The 18,528-nt window shown below is 33.4% G+C and overlaps 2 protein-coding genes across 3 annotated transcripts in view; one reads left to right on the forward strand and one right to left on the reverse strand.

Moving 5' to 3' along the window:
* The window catches only part of SPATA1 (spermatogenesis associated 1), a 52,475-nt gene that overhangs the window by 30,224 nt on the left and 3,723 nt on the right, over positions 1–18,528 (forward strand). The window contains 9 exon segments of the mRNA XM_042997682.1: positions 4,415–4,526; positions 5,235–5,295; positions 9,798–9,909; positions 10,540–10,665; positions 13,487–13,665; positions 15,158–15,256; positions 15,995–16,050; positions 16,052–16,082; positions 18,075–18,144. Coding sequence (XP_042853616.1) covers positions 4,415–4,526; positions 5,235–5,295; positions 9,798–9,909; positions 10,540–10,665; positions 13,487–13,665; positions 15,158–15,256; positions 15,995–16,050; positions 16,052–16,082; positions 18,075–18,144 — 846 coding nt within the window.
* Positions 16,799–18,528, reverse strand: part of CTBS (chitobiase) — a 43,015-nt gene continuing 41,285 nt past the window's right edge. The window contains exons 7-8 of one of the 2 annotated variants that reach the window (XM_042997684.1): positions 18,283–18,357; positions 16,799–17,621 (exon numbers count right to left, since the gene is read on the reverse strand). In XM_042997684.1, coding sequence (XP_042853618.1) covers positions 17,430–17,621; positions 18,283–18,357 — 267 coding nt within the window. In that variant the 3' untranslated portion in view covers positions 16,799–17,429. The remainder of the gene's footprint in view (positions 17,622–18,282; positions 18,358–18,528) is intronic. The other variant, XM_042997685.1, reaches the window with a different exon arrangement.

The raw sequence follows: 18,528 nt of genomic DNA on the forward strand, positions 1-18,528 counted from the left end.
CTTAATTTTTTTCCCATATGTATACTTCCATTTGTTGATGGTAGTTGTATAGTTTCTTTAAAATACCAAATTACTCTTTAGTGGTGCATGATAATGCAAAATATCTGAACTCTAACATTACATTATCAAATATAGACAGTTACAATGCGCATAGTGGGGCACCTGGGTGGCTCAGTCTGTTAAGCACCCAACTTTGGCTCAGGTCATGATCTCACAGCTCGTGACTTCAAGCCCCACGTCAGGCTCTGTACTGACAGCTCAGAGCCTGGAGCCAGCTTCAGATTCTGGGTTTCCCTCTCTCTCTGCCTCTCTCTCTCTCTCTCTCTCTCTCTCTCTCTCTCTCTCTCCCAAAAATAAACATTAAAAAAAGCTTTTTAAAATAATGTGCATAGTATGTTTTACAAGTCCTTTAATGAAGGAGGAAAGAGTAATGCTTTACCCATTTTCATATTGAAGTGCGTATTTCTTTCCATTAGTTGTCTTCTGTTCTTTCCCATGGGTCTGTGCTAAACACCTCTACATTTTTGACATGCCTCAACCTTAACATATTTAATACTTGACTCCACTGTTGCCCCCAAACTAGTGTACTTTGACTTCTTTGGTTTCATCACTCTTCCAGTTGTTTAAGCTTTGAAATAATCCTTACTGTAGACTTATATATATATATTATATATATATAATATATATACACATATATATGTATATGTATATATGTATATATACATATATATGTGTATATATGTATATACATATGTATATGTATTTATACATATATATGTGTATATATATATAAAGGAACCTTAAAAACCATATTGTAACCCCCTTGCTTATAATCTGCTTTCCAGTCTATTCTGCAGAGTGCAGTCAGCATCATTCTTGTTGTTACAAGCTGGATTATTTATCTTTCTGCTTAAAAACCTTTGGAAGACTCGTTGATTACTACTTAAGGCCCAAGTTCTTTAAGATGGCATTGAGAACCCTTTATATTCATACTTCAAACCCAGGGTTGCAAATGTTTGGCCATGCAGATTGTTCACTGCCTAATTCCAGAAGGCTTCCTTCACATAGATCATGATATGAATGGGGCTTTCAGGATTTGCTTAATGTGGTAATTGGTTCAGTAACTTTTAGCTATTATTAGTAGTAATACTATTCTTATTCTTATTATAATTATTATAGTTTATGGATAAAGGGGAGGAAGAAGTACCATGAAGTACAACTGGAGAAGTAGGTAGAAACTCGAACTGCAAGAGCCTTGGTTCCAAAACTAAGGAATGTTTAAGCAGCGGGAAGCCATATTAACTTCGTTTGTTTCAAGTTTTTATTTAAATTCTAGTTAGTTAATATATAGTGTAATACTAGTTTCAGGAGTAGAATTTAGTGATTCATCACTTACATATAACATCCAGTGCTCATCACAACAAGTGCCCTCCTTAATGGCCATCACCCTTTTAGCCCATTTCCCACCCAACACCCCTCCAGTAACCCTCAGTTTCTTCTCCATAGTTAAGAGTTTTATGGTTTGCCTCTCTCTTTTTTCCCCCGTGTTTATCTGTTTCATTTTTTAAATTCCACATATGAGTGAGATCATACAGTATTTGTCTTTCTCTGACTTATTTCTCTTAGCATAATACACTCCAGCTCCAACCATATCATCACAAATAGCAAAATTTCATTCTTTTTTATGGCTGAGTAATATTTCATTGTATATATATACCACAACATCTTCCTCTATTCATCAGTTGATGGACATTTGGGCTCTTTCCATAATTTGGCTATTGTTGATAATTCTGCAGTAAACATTGAGGTGCATGTGTCCTTTGGGTAAATACCTAGTGGTGCAATTGCTGGATCATAGGGAAGTTCTATTTTTAACTTTTTGAGGAACCTCTATACCACCTTCCAGAGTGGCTGCACCAGTTTGCATTCCCATCAACAGGGTCAGAGTATTCCCCTTTTTCTGTATCCTCGAAAACATCTGTTGTTTCTGTGTTGTTAATTTTAGGCATTCTGACACGTGTGAGATGATGTCTCATTGTAGTTTTGATTTGTATTTCCCTGATAATGAGCGATGTTGAACATCTTTTCCTGTGTCTGTTACCCATCTGTCTTCTTTGGAAAAATGTCTATTCATGTCTTCTGCCCATTTCTTAACTGGATTATTTGTTTTTTGAGTGTTGAATTTGATAAGTTCTTTATACATTTTGGATACTAACCCTTCATCAGATATGTCATTTGCAGGGGAACCTGGATGGCTCAGTCGGGTAAGCATCTGACTTCAGCTCAGGTCATGATCCTGTGGTTTGTGGGTTTGAGCCCTGCTTCACATTCTGTGTCTCCCTCTCCCTGCTCCTCCCCCACTCATGTGCGCTCGCTCTCTCTCTCTCTCTCTCTCTGTCAAAAATAAAGCTTAAAAACATTTTTTAATTAAAAAAAGATATGTCATTTGCAAATATCTTCTCCCATTCTGTTGGCTGCCTTTTAGTTTTGTTGATTGTTTCCTTCGCTGTGCAGAAACTTTTTATCTTCATGAAGTCCCAATAGTTCATTTTTCCCTTGCCTCCAGAGATGTATCTAGTAAGTTACTGCTATGGCTCATGTCAGAAGAAGTTGCTACCTGTGTTCTCCTCTAGGGTTTGTTTCTCTTGTCTCACATTTAGGTCTTTCATCCAATTTGAATTGATTTTTGTGTATGGTGTAAGAAAGTGGTCCAGTTTCATTCTTTTGCACGTTACCATGTACCATGTTACATCTTTTGCATGTTCCCAACACCATTTGTTGCAAAGACTGTCTTTTCTCCAGTGGGTATTCTTTCCTGCTTTGTTTTAATAGGAGTAACATGATTGGATTTCAATTCTAGCAAAACCACTTAGGTGACACTATGGAGAGTAGATTGAGGTGATAAAGATCTAAAATATGAAATGCAGTGGAACAGAAATCAGAACTTGAAGTCGAGACACTCCTAAGGATTCGGTACTGTGCTGCATGCTTTCCATGCACCGTGCCATTTTAGAGATAAGGAAACGTAGGTTAAAAAAATAACTTAGCTGAGGTCACACCTGCTGTGACAGTGCCAAGACTTGAACTCCTGTGTGTTTGACTAAAGCCCATGCTTTATTTACAACACCATGCTAGAGTCACACTGAACTTTTCACTATTGCCAAAAATGCTGCATATATTTGTACTGTGTATTTTGCAAATGCCATTTTCTTTGCTTAAATTCTTCTTGCTCTCTTCTTTGCCAGGCAAACATCTCATAGTTCAAAACATAGTTTCACAGTTATCATATCCTTTTCTGTGAATCTATAACATTTTATGCATATATTACTGTAACTCTCAAGACACTATTATGATTTTTTTCAAAAGTGAATAGGCCTGCTTTCTTTATGTTATTAAACTGCATAGGTATGAATGGTGCGGTGCATCATGCTCTAGACTGTTACTACGAATGAGATACATGTGCCAGATCCCTATCAAAATTACTTAGAATCTACTGAATTTTGCATTGTTTTTTCTTTCTTTGGTGGGGGGGGGGGAGTAGTATTTTATTATTAACTTTTAAGCAGCTGATACCTCTGGTTTTTGTTCATTTTGCATTGAATATATCCTTTAGAAAATCCCTGTTTATTGTCTTTAAAAGACTATTTCAAATATACCAGCTGGGAAATATAGCAGCTAGACTAAAATTAAACCAGTACAGGCTTCAGGTTGCAAAATTCTGTGGCAACTCTTGTAAAATGGTTTTTCGAATATTAACATGACTCATTAATTTTTTCTAAATTAAAAAATTTGATTTATCCAAAGGAAAAATATCTGCATTAATATTGTGAGGTTCATGGATCTTTTGTTCGTATAGATCATATAGAAAATTAATGTTAACATTTTAAAGACATTGTATAGTTTTCCTATATAGGGAAATTCTGTTAAAATGAAGGGAGGTTTTATAAATAGAAATGTATGTGAAATAACAAATGACGTTATATGCTCTGTATTTATACCAGCCTTTTCCAGAGAAGTTTCCTCAATACAATTTCAAAAGATGCTTTTGGCCAAAGCTTTCTAAAGACAATTAAGTTTAAGTAAAACCTAACTTACCCCCATCTTGTAGATTCACATTGTACATAAAAACAGAGAAATCCTACAAGGGGGTGTGTGGTTGTTTTCCTGGTAGGGTTTCTTAATCCTTTCTTTTCCTCAAACTGAATTGACACAAAGAATTCTCCTTTCACATAAACTGTTTTATGAAATTTACTTTGGAAACTGTTGCCTTATATCATGTGTAGTAGAGTTCATGGAAAAGGACACAGGACAAGATTAGAGTATGTCCATATATATACATATTTGTATAAAATTTTATTTTACTATTTTCTTAATATTATTAACTTTATTTGCCATGGATGAACATGAACATCAGCAGAGGGAAAAGCCACTCCAAAAGAAAACCAAACTGGAAAAAATCAAATTGGAAATTCTGAAGTGCCAGGATCATCAGAAGAATCAAATAGTGATTTAAGAAACAAAAAAAGGTAACTAGTATAGATGTTGATTCTACATGTCATAATCTAAACTATAAAGAATGAGATAACCAGGGTACTGTTACAAGGACTTCTAATTACAACAAATTAGTGATTAGTGAAATTAGTGAAATTAATAATAATAAATAAATAAATAGTGAAATTAGGGATATTTTTAATTAAAATTACCTTGATTCTAATCTTTAATAATGAGGAATAATTATTGCTTAAATTTATTTCTATTATAATTCTTATGTCATCAGGGGCAGCCTACTGACAGAAAATTTTGTCTTTGCCTTTCTTAGAATTAGTTGTTCTACCTCACTTAGATTCTTGGTTATGGGTAAACTAATCAGTATGCTTGAGTTTCACATGGTATCATTTCATGGAGAATTACAGTACTTAAGGCAACAGTTTTTCATACAGTCTTTTGAAATTAATAGAAGAGATTTTATAAACAATCATTCACAAAAGAATTACAAACAAAATGTGTTTCCAAAATTTTATTTTACTTTGCTATAGATATTATAATGTGATTTGAATTTAGCTAGTACTCATACTAAATGTAGTTTATGAACTTGAAATATAATGTTCTCAGGTTTTTTGAGGCTTTAATGTTACATTTGTGTTTACAGAATGTCAAATAAGATAAAATATGAAAAGCTAATATTCATGGAATCATTTTTTAATATGACTTTCAAATCTGTCATTCCCTTTAAGTCTGTTTCTTTGGAAAAATGAAGATGATAGAGTTAATACCATTAGAACAGAGAACAATCAGGTATGATTTAAATATTTTTTGTTTAAATGGGGTATCGCAACATAATATTTATACTGAAATTGAAACAAAACTGCAGCTTAAAATGTCTAAGTTTTCTAATCTTAGAGGTGAGAGGATGGGAGATAAGCCTCAAAAAAATTCAGGAGCCTACCAATTCAGTGAAATCTTTGGGTATACTGTGGTATGGATAGGACATATTGAGGTATGTCCTAAAGTGAAAGCCAGGTTTTTATATCTTGCCCCATTTATCACTGAGAATGAGTCACTTGATGGACCTCTTTGGAATTTGGAGAGAGATTTGCCACATTTGGATGTACTGCTCCAGTCTTTTTTTTTTTTGAATCAAGTAATCCAAAAGACCGCCAACTTTGGGCCCAAAGGAAGTGAAGGCTCACAAGGTGATCTGAGAGACACTGCAAACAATGTTGCCACTTGTGTTTTAATGTCCAGCTGATCAAGTGCTGGAGTACTGAGTGCAGTCTGAGTCATGTCCTGTAGGCGAATCACAGCTCAGAGCTCTTGGGTTTCAGAGCAAAAGGCACACCATCTTCAGCAATAATTGTCCTATCGTAATAGGACAATTAGATATTAATAAAATATGCTAGATTTTAATAAAATCTAGATATTAATAAAATATGCTATCTTCATGCTTTAAAATTTTTGTCAGTCTAGTGGATGCTTACTGCTATTTGTGGTTTGAATTTTAATTTCCCAGGTTACCCATAAAGTTGATCATGTTTTAATATTTTTATGGACTTCAGTTTGGTAACTTTTTTTGGAAGTGCATTTTCAAGTGTTTCTTTTGGGTTGTCATATGTTTCTGATTTGTATAAGTTTTTAATATACTCTAGAGATATTTGTTTGATGCTTATTTATGTTGCAAGTATCTTCCCCTACTCTGTGCCTATAGTCTACCTTGCTGAATACCTTGCTTAGTATTTCTTATCCTTATTTTTTCCCACATTCTCTTGCTAGGTAGCTGCGTATATTGCGTATATAGCAATGGTGTATTGGCATCTCCTGTTATTAGTGTGTTACTGTTTATCCCTGTATCTCCTGTGGTTTCTGGTTTGTTTAGATTTCTATGTGTTACTTGGCGCAAAGTTGTTCTTATGTGAATACTAATATCACTTTTGTGCTATGAAGTATCCTTTTTTTGACTCCTTAAGTGCTTTTTTTCGTCTGAATTCTCCTTTATTGCATATCAAGATACTAACCTGTACTTTGTTTTTGCATACATTTATTTGATATACCCTCATCTTCCTTCACACTTTTCCCCCCCAGCCTTTCTGAATTGCTTTGTTTTAGATATGTCTTTTACATATAGCCCAGATAGAGTTGGGTTTTGTTTTGTGAGAGTGTGTGAAAATATTTTTTATTTAGTAGATGAATTATGTCAACTTATGTTATTGATAGGACTGATGTGTTTGACTTAAGATTTGTCATTTTATGTTACAGTTACTGTGAGTTGCTATGTGGTTTATTTGTACGTTTCCCCTCTCCTCGTGTTTTAGGAAGGTTGTATTTTTGTTCTAGTGTTTACGGAAATACATTTATGTTAGTATACTAGTGTTGTTTTCCCGTTTTTTAAAATTTATGCTTATGCTTTTCATTTGTTACCTCTAAAACTATCCACTGATCTGTCCTATTCAGGGCAATCAAAAAAATCTTTCTTATGTATTTTAAGTTGTGTTACTTCTATTTTGTCAGAGCATATAACATTTATATGCCATACTTCTAGACTTAACCTCTCACCTTTGTTTTAGTCTCAGATCTGTAATTAAATATGTTCAGCACACTGCCAGTTCTTTTACAGAAGACTTTTCAATCATCTCTTGGTTGGATTAAGTTCAATTTAGAAAAAGCACCTAGCTACAATATTCTCTTCTTCCACATTTAAAACTTTGTCTAGAGCAGAGATCAGCAAACTAGGGCCTGCAGACTATTTTGTAAGGCCTTGGACCTACAAATATTTTTTTATTTTATTTTGTTTATTTTTGAGAGAGAGAAAGCACAAGTGGGGGAGGGGCAGAGAGAGAGGGAGACACAGAATCTGAAGCAGGTTCCAGGCTCTGAGCTGTCAACGCAGAGCCTGATGCAGGGCTTGAACCCACGAACTGTGAGATTATGACCTGTGCTGAAGTCAGATGCTTAACTGACTAAGCCACCCAAGTGCCCTGGTTTTTTACATTTTTAAGGAATTTAAGGAAAAGAATCATGACAGAGACAATATGTGGCCCACAAAGCCTAAATTATTTACTCTCTGGCCCTTTACAAAATTTGTTCATCATTGTCTAAAGTTTTGATACCTGAAGAATAGCTTGATTGGATGTCACATCCTTGGCTTACATCTTTTTTTCCCTTGAGTTTCTTTAAAATGTTGCTCTACTGATGTTTTATATGTTACTGTTAAAAAGTGTGATGCCTGGTTTTCTTTTCTTTGCAAACTAGCTTGGGTATATTTGTCTGGAAGGCCAGAGGATTCATTTAACGTGTACTAGTTTTACCGGGCTGAATCTTAGCTCAGAATTCTAGATCAGGTTTTTCTGGATACACAGTGGATCCTTGCAGTATGAAAATCCAGACATATTTCAAGAGCATTTCCTAAAATTATAATTTCAGAAAATAATTTAGGTAGCAGATCTATTGTTTCATTTTTTTCTTTACCTTTTATATACGTTATCTTTTCTCTGATCTATTTCACTTTTTTTTTTATGTTTCATTTCATTTGCATCTTTTATTTGTATTCTCCACTATCCTTACTGTATTTTTGGTCATATTTGTTGCTTCTTGGGTACTTGCTAATTTATTCATTTCTGAGACAATTTTGTTTTTTAATTTCTTTCTTCACTTTAGCCAACTTGCATTTCACATCTTCCTGCTTTTCCATTTTTATTCTGAGTTTTAAAATTCTTGATTTATTGTGTCTGTGGTATCTGCAAATGTTTATTTATATTTAATCTGTGTTGGAAGTATTGTTTAAGTTTTTCTCTGCTTCATGGCTGTCTGTTTGGTTTTAGTTCTCAATTGTGAAGGTTTTTTTAAAATGTAAATTTGTGTGGATGCTTGAATAATTTGTAGATATTGTTCATGTTTATTTGTGTTAATTTTTCTGTTTAAGTAATAACTTATTTTTATATATTTTTAATTTTTATTTTTATAGAGGAACAGGGAGCCCTGTGTTGGTGGTTTCTTTTGCTTCTTAGGTTGGGTGCTCCCTCTTCTGTTCATATAGTGAAATGCAGTTATTTATTTATTTTTAAATAAATGGGGCTTTTGGGGTCTGTTTTCTTTGAATTCTTTTCTACTAACTTAATTCAGCAGAGCTGTTATCTTGGCCACTTTCTTCTTTTCTCTTACCAGCTATCCCTGAGGGAATATCTCTTCCAAAGTATTTTCCTCTCTTCAAAGCTGTCTTCCCATGATTACCACTCAGGCCCCCTACATTTTATAATCCCCTTTCATTTGGCCTCCTCATCAAAAGTGCTCTGATTTACAAGATTTTATCCTTACTCTCAGGATTTCTCCTATGCATGTGGAGCCCCCTCCTTCCAGACTAAATCATGGTTGATGTTTATTGTGTTATCTTTGTATAGTGGCCTCTAATGCTTAAGCAGTCCACATCTGCTTGGAGGTGGGCTCCTGAGCACACTCTGCTGGTCTAGGGTGTTTATTTCCCCAGTTATATGCAAATTAAAGTATATGTAAATTAACGGATTTTGTGTCCTAGTTATGCTGTAGACATAAGTTATGGGTATTATTTGCTCTCTTTTTATAGCAATTGGAAGGATATGTGGAGAGATTGTAATTTAGGTGGTTGCCATTATTCTGCAGGAGACTGAACTTATAAGTTAATAATGTAACATAACATTAAAAACCAGAAAAAGAACAGTAAAACAAAGGAGTAAGGGCTTAATGAAGATAGAAGGAGACACTAATAACTTAGAGGTAAAAAACTAGCAGAATTGAAAACTCAAGATCTATGAAGTGATGGTGGGAGAGACATCCACATTGGTAAGGCTCGAGGTAGTTTATCATAAAAGGGTAGAAACACAAAAGTTAAGAAAGATAAAAGTGACACAAACACAAATACAGAGCCAATAAAATATATGCTAAATTTTGAAAATGCAATTAATTTTCTTATTTTCTAAGCAGACATAAGTTATCAAAATTGGCTCAAGATAAAAAAAAATCAATAGTCATCTTAGAAAAATGTTAAAGTTATAAGAAATCTTGGAAAGAAATCATGTTTACAAAGTAATAATGGATTTTTTTTTCTTTTAAGTTTGAAGTACCTGTGTATAATGTCCAAGTAATAGTGGAATAGAGAAGTTGAAGCACAAGAGAGAATCTATAGTTATAAATACAGATTTGGGATTTTGTCACCATATAAGTAAAAAAAAAAAAAAAATGCATTGCTGTTGTACATTATCACATGCTTACAGACAGGTGAAAAATGTGTTATTCTACCAGATCTTACTGGCTTTCATGTTTGCTTACAGATAGGTAAGAAAGAGTGCATCACCCTACCAGATCTTATTGATTTTCCTTCACTTCCTTGTCAACCTGCTCTTTTTCCAGTAATAACTGATATCTCTTTATTACAGATTGAAAGTAAGTATGATGATACCGTAAGTACAAATAACTCTGTGAGGTAAAGTTAAATATTAATGGAGGGGCACCTGGGTGGCTCAGTCGGTTGAGCATCCGACTTCGGCTCAGGTCATGATCTCACAGTTCGTGAGTTCGAGCCCTGTGTCGGGCTCTGTGCTGCCAGCTCAGGGCCTGGAGCCTGCTTCAGATTCTGTGTCTCGCTGTGTCTCTGCTCTTCCCCTGCTCGCGCTCTGTCGCTCTCTCAAAAGTGAATGAAGATTTAAAAAAAAATTTTTTTTTAATAAAAAAATATTAATGGGGAATTATTGTCCAATAGGTACAGAGTTTTAATTTCGGAAGATAAAAAAGTTCTAGAGATGGACAGTGGTGATGGTTGTACAGCATCATAAAAGTACATAATGCCACTGAACTGTGCATTTAAAAGAGGTTAAAACTGTAAATTTTATTATGTGTATTTTACCACAAAAATGTTAAATTATTTTAAAGTATGTGAATTATATGTTAATTACTGCATATATTTAATCAGTAATATTATTTGCGGGTAAAATTTATTCTTGCTATTTTAAGCACTTTTAAGTTTTACACTCCCAACTTTTAGCTTTTGGACATTGACGGGTTATAATCTTTTAGGAGAGAAGATTATTGAACAACTGAAACAAGTAAAGAAAGAAAGAAGATATCTGGAAAGAATTAGAGAAGAACTAATTAAAAAAGTTGAAAAACTATTTGAACAAAGCAAGTTGAAGCAATGTCACGGTAAAATTTATTACATCTTTTATCACTATTTTATCATTAATTAACATACTTTACATAAGGTTTTTTAAAATTTAAGTTCAAATTTTTTTATAACATTCCTTTATTCATTTACTAAATAAGTATGTATTGTCTACTGAACTTAGCCACTGTTCTAGGGGCTGAGGAGATAATAGGCAGACACAGTTTTGTCTCTGCCCTCAAAGAGCTCATAGTCCATTGGGGAAATGATAAGAAAACAGTAACAATACATCCTGATGATGCTATGATAAAGGAATTACAGAATTGTATGCACAGGAGTACAGAAGAAGAACACCTAAATTAGATGGAAGAGATCAAGAAAGGCTTCCCCGAAAACTGTTAAATATGCTTAAATCTGAAGTGTGCCTCCTCTTGGCTGTAGGCTTTCAGACATGCTTTCCCTCTGCCATCTACATCTCCTTTTCCTTCTACCCACCCCTTCCCAGTTTACCTGGCTAGTTCCTACTAATCATTCAATCTCAGCTTAGATATTACTCTAGAATCATCCCCTGAGTCCCTTAGTCTTCTCTACATGCTTAATTTTGTGGATGTGTGTCTGTTTTGCCAAACTAAATGAATGAATGAATGAATAAGAGAAATTAAGTAGAAAAATAGGTAGTTTTCCTGCAACAGAATTAGAAACAAGTGTTATTAGGACTAGGTAGAAATGGAAAAACAAGCCAGGGTAGACAGATGTTAAAGGATTTGAGAGGGCTGCATTTTGGGTGGTATTGGAGGATTATATGAATAAAAGGTATATATGGAATTAACTGGTTGTAGGATTCTCAATTTACAGCAAAATTATTACTTCAGTGTTAGAACTGACTGGATGTTATAGGCAATGTCAGGAGGTATTTCTGCAGGTTCTACCTTATTAAGTGGTATCCTGGAAATGATGGCAATGACTAAGTTTTGTCGTACTGTTAAAAGTGATTTTATCAGACAAGTTTGAGTAATGGACTAGAAATCACAGGACCAGGATTCTAATACCAGATCAGTGATTTATGTAGACAAGTTATTTCTCCTCTTTGTGCCTTCCTTTTTCTGTTTATAAAATGAGAATATCAGGGGTGCCTAGGTGGCTCAGTTGGTTAAGTGTCAAACTTTGGCTTAGGTCATGATCTCATGGCTCATGGGTTCAAATCCCCGCGTCAGACTCTGTGCTGACAGCTTAGAGCCTGGAGCCTGCTTCGGATTCTGTATCTCTTTCTCTTTTTGCCCCCTCCCCTGCTTATGTGCTCTCTTGCTCTCTCTCAAAAATAAACATTTAAAATGAGAATGATTACTTTCTATTTCAACAGGAATGTTTCAAGATAAAAGGCATGTATCAGCTATCAAATACGTAGGGAGCCTACTATGTGCATCAATTCCTTGCATTGTTTTAAATGCTGAGGATACAGTAAACAAGATGAACATGGCCCTGCCCTTAAGGAGCTTTCTTCTAATGCAAGGAGATGTAAACAAAGAGGACAATATCCTGATTAGAGCTCAAAAGTCCCTTTAAAAGAGCAAAGAGTGATGGGGCAGAAAAAAATGTTTTAGCTTGAATTTTCAAAGAAGGCATCACTGAGGAGATATCATTAAGATGTGATTAATAAGGAGGCAGACATCTAAAGAGATAAGAGAAAAAAAAAAAAAAAACAAACCAGTCCAAACAGAAGGAACACTAAAATGTCAAGGTCCAGAGATGGAAGTGAACTTGCAGTATTAAGGAGCTGAAATAAGGCCAGTGTGGCTGGAACTTAATATGGAGGAATGTAGAGGAAGATAAAATCAAAAGCTCACCAAGGAACAGACAGGCCAATTTAAGGAGTTTAGATTCTATTCTAAGATGAGAAGCCATTGGAGGATTTTTAGAGATGTATAGGACTTTAAAAATATTTTTAGAACATCAGAATGACTGCTGTATGGAATAGCCCATAGAGGGGCAGGAATGGAAGCAGAGAGACCAGTTAGAAACATAATCCACTTTCAAAAGATGATTGTGCACTGACTAGGGACATAGCATTGAAGAAGACAGAATGTGCCAGATGCTGGAAGTATTTTACAGTAGTACCAATAGAACTTGCTGAGGGATTAGATATAGGACATGAGGGAAATAAATAGTTAAAATCTTGAGTTAAAATCCCATAAAGTTGTAGAATTTTAATGAAATCAACTTTTATATCTGGGGTTTTCATTTCTTTGATAATTTTTTAAAAGAGAAACATAAGCATATTCTGATATAGTAGCATGCAGTTTGTGTTCCTGTTAAGTTTGTATTTAGAATCTCATTGGGTCAAAATGATTCCCTAAATTGGCAGTATTTGATTTCTAATTTTCTCAACTACTCAGGCTTAAATTCTGCCCTACATACATTTGGGGATATATTTGGAATAATTTTAATAAGTGATAAATCAGAATCAGCTTATTTTATAAAACATAAGTCATTTAAGGGGATGAAAAAATATTATGCCTTTCTCTTCATTGTTTTAATTATGATTTGAAATCAGACTATGGAAAAAGTAATCAAAATAAATATACACATTTTTCTATAGGTAGTATTTTTAATCAAGATTTTTCAGAAATAATTACAAGCTTAAAGAACTTGGTTTGGTTCCTGGATTCATCACTATTTTCTATATTTGTAGGCCAAGCCTTTTATTATCTAATAAACATTTCAGTCTTTGCTTTAATTTCCTCAGCATATGAGGAAGGAAGAGTGGGGGAGTAGAAGGGTTTAAATTAACTCAAGGGTCCTTTCCGAGTTGAAAAGTTTAATCCTTTAGTCAGACTCACATTATAGTCCTTGCTTTTTTTGTAGCCTGTGATGATTGGAAGAAAAAATACTTTGAAACAAAGAAAATCACAGCATCGTTGGAGGAGGTTTTAACAAAACTTCGAGAAGATTTAGAACTTTACTATAAAAAACTGCTCATGCAGCTTGAAGCCAGGGACATTAAGATGAGACCAAAGAATTTGGCAAACATCACAGACTCTAAGGTACTTATTACTAAATGTGTTCACATTCTATTAGAGAAGTTCTACTCAAAATGCATGTTTTATTATTGCTAGTATTATCATAGGTAGAATGCTTTGGGCTACGGGTAACAAAAACTTGACTTAACCAATAAGAAAATTTATGATCTCATGTAATGGGTGCTGAGAGGATACAATTAGGAGCTTAATGAGATCTTTAAGGGACTATGTGCTTCTGGCATTCCTTACCTATTATTTTCAGCATTGGCTTCATTATAAGACTGCTTGTCCTCATGGTACCAATAGAGTTGCCAATGGCAAGTAGGGCTATCTGCCTCCTAAAGAAGAATATATAAAACTTTTCTCCAGTCTTACACTAATATTATACACCAATTATATCTCAGTAAGGTATATAACATAATTATTTATGTATGTATTATGAAATGATTACCATAATAAATTTAGTTAACATCCATCATCTCACAGTTACAGATTATTTTTCTTGTAATGAGAACTTTTAAGGTCTATTTCCTAAGCAATTTCAAATATACAATACTGTTAATTGTAGTTATCATGCTGTACATTACATTCTCAGAACTTATTTTCACTACAAGTTTGTGCCTTTTGACCACTTTCACCCATTTCCCTTCATTTTCTACCCTCTGGCAACCACCAATCTGTTCTCTGTTTCTATGAGTAAAAGTTTACCATTTTAGATAAATCTAATGTAAAACTCAAATAGGCTCAAGTAATGGATTATCCATCTTAGCTGATACTAATTATCTTGCATAGCTGATTTTTTTGTTTTATCAAGTTCAATATACAATTTTTTTTCACAGAGGCAGCTTAAAATTTTAAATAGTTTTTGTTGACCATTATACCTCATAAACTTTTCTGAACAAAAATAACTAAAAAAGCTTCTTATATTAAATAGGTTTTCTTATATATAGTATTTAATTATTAAATGTTTTAAAGTAATACTATCCAATTCAGCTGATAAATTGTTATGATAATTTCAAAAGCCTTGCTAGTATCTTAAACCTAGTATATTCCTTTTATAGTAATATTTCTTACCATTAAATTGGCACCACAAAGGCAACTTGCACAAATATCTACTTATTTTTATAAAACATGAATAAATGTAATACAACAGAAGGGAATGTGGTCCCTAAGACATAAGAAAAAGGTCAATTCTAATTTACTCCAAAGCAATGAGTTTATTTTATGCAATAGGTTATTCTTATGATTTGCTTTTTTGGTATTATCACTTGATAGTTTGCAAGACAATTAAAAATAAAAATAAATAGGGGCACCTGGGTGGCTTAGTTGCTTAAGTATCTGATTCTTGGTTTTGGCTCAAGTCATGATCTCACAGTTTGTGAGTTCAAGCCCCACATCAGGCTCTACATTAACAGCGTGGAGCATGCTTGAGATTCTCTCTCAAAATAAAGAAACAAACTTAAAAAAAATAAAAATAAATAAAAATGAATTTACTAAATGTCTTTGTTTCATACAGAATTACCTTATAATCCAGATCACTGAGGTACAGCATGCTATTGACCAACTTAAGAGAAAACTGGATACTGACAAAATGAAACTCATAATGGAAGCTAAGGTAATTTGCATTTCTCCTAATCAGACAACATTTATCTTGAAATAAATTGTTTTAATTTTGGGTATCAAAAGCCTAAAGATAGTACGGATTGTCTTAAAGTCATTACCTTAACCAAGAGCATGAGTGAGAAAAATGCAAGAAGTAAATCCTGTGAAAAGATGCCTGTTATAACAAGGCCAGAGTAAAATTTCACTAAGAATTAAAGCAAAAGGACCTTGTGAATCAGTAGAGTCTCAATATTTTAAAAGTAATTTATTTATGGATGACTCTAATATATGAAAGTCTGACAAACCACTTAGCTCTCTGAGCTCAATTTTTTTTAAACCCATTCTAGGGTAAGTCTCTCATTCTGATTATTTTCATGTATATATAATTAATGCTCTAAATTCATTTCTTTATCAGAAATAGCTCTATGACATGAATAATGACCCCTTTCTAGAATGAGCACTGTCCATTGTTCTACAGTGATGGAAATGTTCCATATCTGCACTGTCAGATACAGCAACCACTAGCCACATAAGGATATTGAGCACTTGAAATGTAGCTTGTTGTGTGACTGAGGAACTGATATTCAATCTTCATATAATTTGTTAATTTATATAGCTATATGTGGCAAGTAGCTACTGTATTGAATAGCCCAGTTCTAGATTCTTTTCACTAGCAGCATTCAATTAGGACTCTCTGAATTTTAGAACAGTAAAATGAAAGCTAATTTTTGAAAGGTAATTGTTTTTGTAGGTGAGAAAACAAGCAGTTTCAGATTTACGCATGCTGAAAACTGAACTGGCACAGAAGAAAAATAACACATCTGTACAGCCTCAATTGGGTATGTTAATTTAAAACTTATTTGCCAAAAAAATGTAACCATTGTTTTCCTTGGTGTGATACTTTATATAAATCATAAGTTATATATTTTTTTCGCTTTTCATTTGGGTTTCAAAAAATGTTTCAGGAACTATTAGATGTAAAAAAGCAAAACACTAGCTATTTGGTTATTTTTGAAGTTTTTAAGTCTATTACACATTTTACAGTACTATATTTTATAAAATAGTCTTAAAGTTTAATAGCAATATTTCATATTTATTAAAATATGATTTAAAGAATCTATCTGCATTTAAATACAGACCATTTATTCATTGTATTTGATTAAAAGCAATCTAGAAATTATAGTTTATAAATAGGGATATTGAATTTACATCCAGAGCTATGATAGAGATTAGTATCTAAGAATTCAAATTTTTAAAATTTTAGAAATACAAAGACAATAGTAATTCAACAAATACTATGGAAAATGGTTGGTTTCACTCTGTCATAAATAATTGGATAAATAGGAAGTATTCTCAATAACAGGTGACTGAATCATCATTTATTCCAAATGAGGGAAGAGGGTGAAATGTACAGAGAAGACAGGATTTATGTAAGTCCAGAGTTCAAGGATGCAGATTTTTAATAAGTGTAACACAATTGCCCTGAGGAAAAGAACAGAGACCTCTTTACATTTAGAAAAATTATCTTTTAGAGAGATTTTGTGCAGAGAAAAAAGTTGAAAAACCAATGTCTTTAAATAATTAAAGGAAAAATGCACATATAGAAAAAAATTTAACAATGGAAAGAAATTATAGATGTTCATAAATGAAGGAATATTAATAGAATCATGTTCAACACTAAGTTTTTCCTGAAAGTTTCTGCTATAACCTCATAAAAATAATTTAGGTAAAAAATATTAGGTAGTTCTAACATACTAATTCAAAATATGACTTATATTTTATTTTTTCTTCTGGAGGCTTTCAGAGAATTTGAGTACTATATGAAATCAGGAAGCAGAAAAATTTTTGGAACAAAAAGTACAGAGCTAACTGCTTCTCAAAGACTAGGTTTTAAAAAATCTAGTCTAAGCAAATAATTTCCAATTCAAATTATACATATTTTAAAAATCAATAAAATTCTGAAAACAATTTTTCCTAATTATAGTATTAAACACAGAAGAATAAATATAGCAAGTTGACTTCTTACCTTTGTTTTTAGATAACCAAAGCATTTATCTGCTTTTAATTGCTTTTAAATATAACTAAATTATATGACAAAAATGTATACATTTTCATTTCTTCAAGAAACGGATCTATTTATACAGATCATTTTTCTAAATCTTAGTTTGACAAAAGATGCTCATCTGTCACAGCTTTGGGTTTAAGACTTTCCACATTTCTTCGGTTTGCTGTTTGGCTACAGCATCTCCAGAGTAGTCAAGACAATTTGCGTGCCACATGCCAATGCCTCGTAAGCCATGCTTTTGTATGTATGCTGCCTTTAAAGAAATGCTCTGAGGGTTATCATACCACACTTGATGCAAATGGCCAGAAGAATCCTAGAAGAAGAAATTAAACTATTCAGCACGATATTAAATCCAATGACTCAAAAATGATACAATGAAATAAAGATTTTAGGGCACAATATTTTCTGCTTCCATGATTCTGTATGTGGTACTTTCTAGATATGATTGTGATGAGTTCACAACAGAAGAGAACAAATGAACTTCATAACATATTCTATATAAAGTCCTTCTCATGCCCTAAGATTCCTTCCTTGGTCTGATCTGATGATTATCAACCAAGATGTACATCTGAAGCACTTGTGTGGCTTTAAAAAATACAAACTACTGGGACCCACACCACATGAAAAAATCTTCAGGGCTGATGACAGAGCATACATTTGTTTTGTGTTTTGCCATTCCATTAGATAATTCTGATATGCAGAGACAGTTAAGGATCACTGCTCTGGTCCTCTAAGCCAGTTTATGTATTTTTTTTTTCTTCTACAGTTCCTGGAAATGTGCCTAATTAAGAACTCAGCAGATGACTTCATCTGTGATGAATCAGTCATATCAAAAGGTAATGGGTGAGGAAAATATCTCCTTTTCCAGGTCTTACAGAATTGATTTTAAGAGCCTGTCGGGTGTGGATTCCATGGGTAACTTATGCACACACATTTTTGTAGATGAGAAAATCTGAAAATGGTCTTATGCTCACCTTCCACCCTTTAAAGTCCTCCTCAGCATCAACTGCCTCTAGTACTAACACAGTCTCTCCTAGAAGGTAGATAAGCTATTGGATAAAAGAAAGAGAAAAGGAACAGAAAAACTAGGCAAAGGGTAAAGGAAAGGGGGAAAAGATAGGAAATAAAAAATAGAATCAACTGTGATTTTAAATAATTATACTGATTTTTATATACATCTGGGAAACTTTTAAAGGCAATTGTCAATGGATGCCAGTAAT

Source organism: Panthera tigris, chromosome C1 (assembly GCF_018350195.1).
Source record: "Panthera tigris isolate Pti1 chromosome C1, P.tigris_Pti1_mat1.1, whole genome shotgun sequence".
NCBI lineage: Eukaryota > Metazoa > Chordata > Mammalia > Carnivora > Felidae > Panthera > Panthera tigris.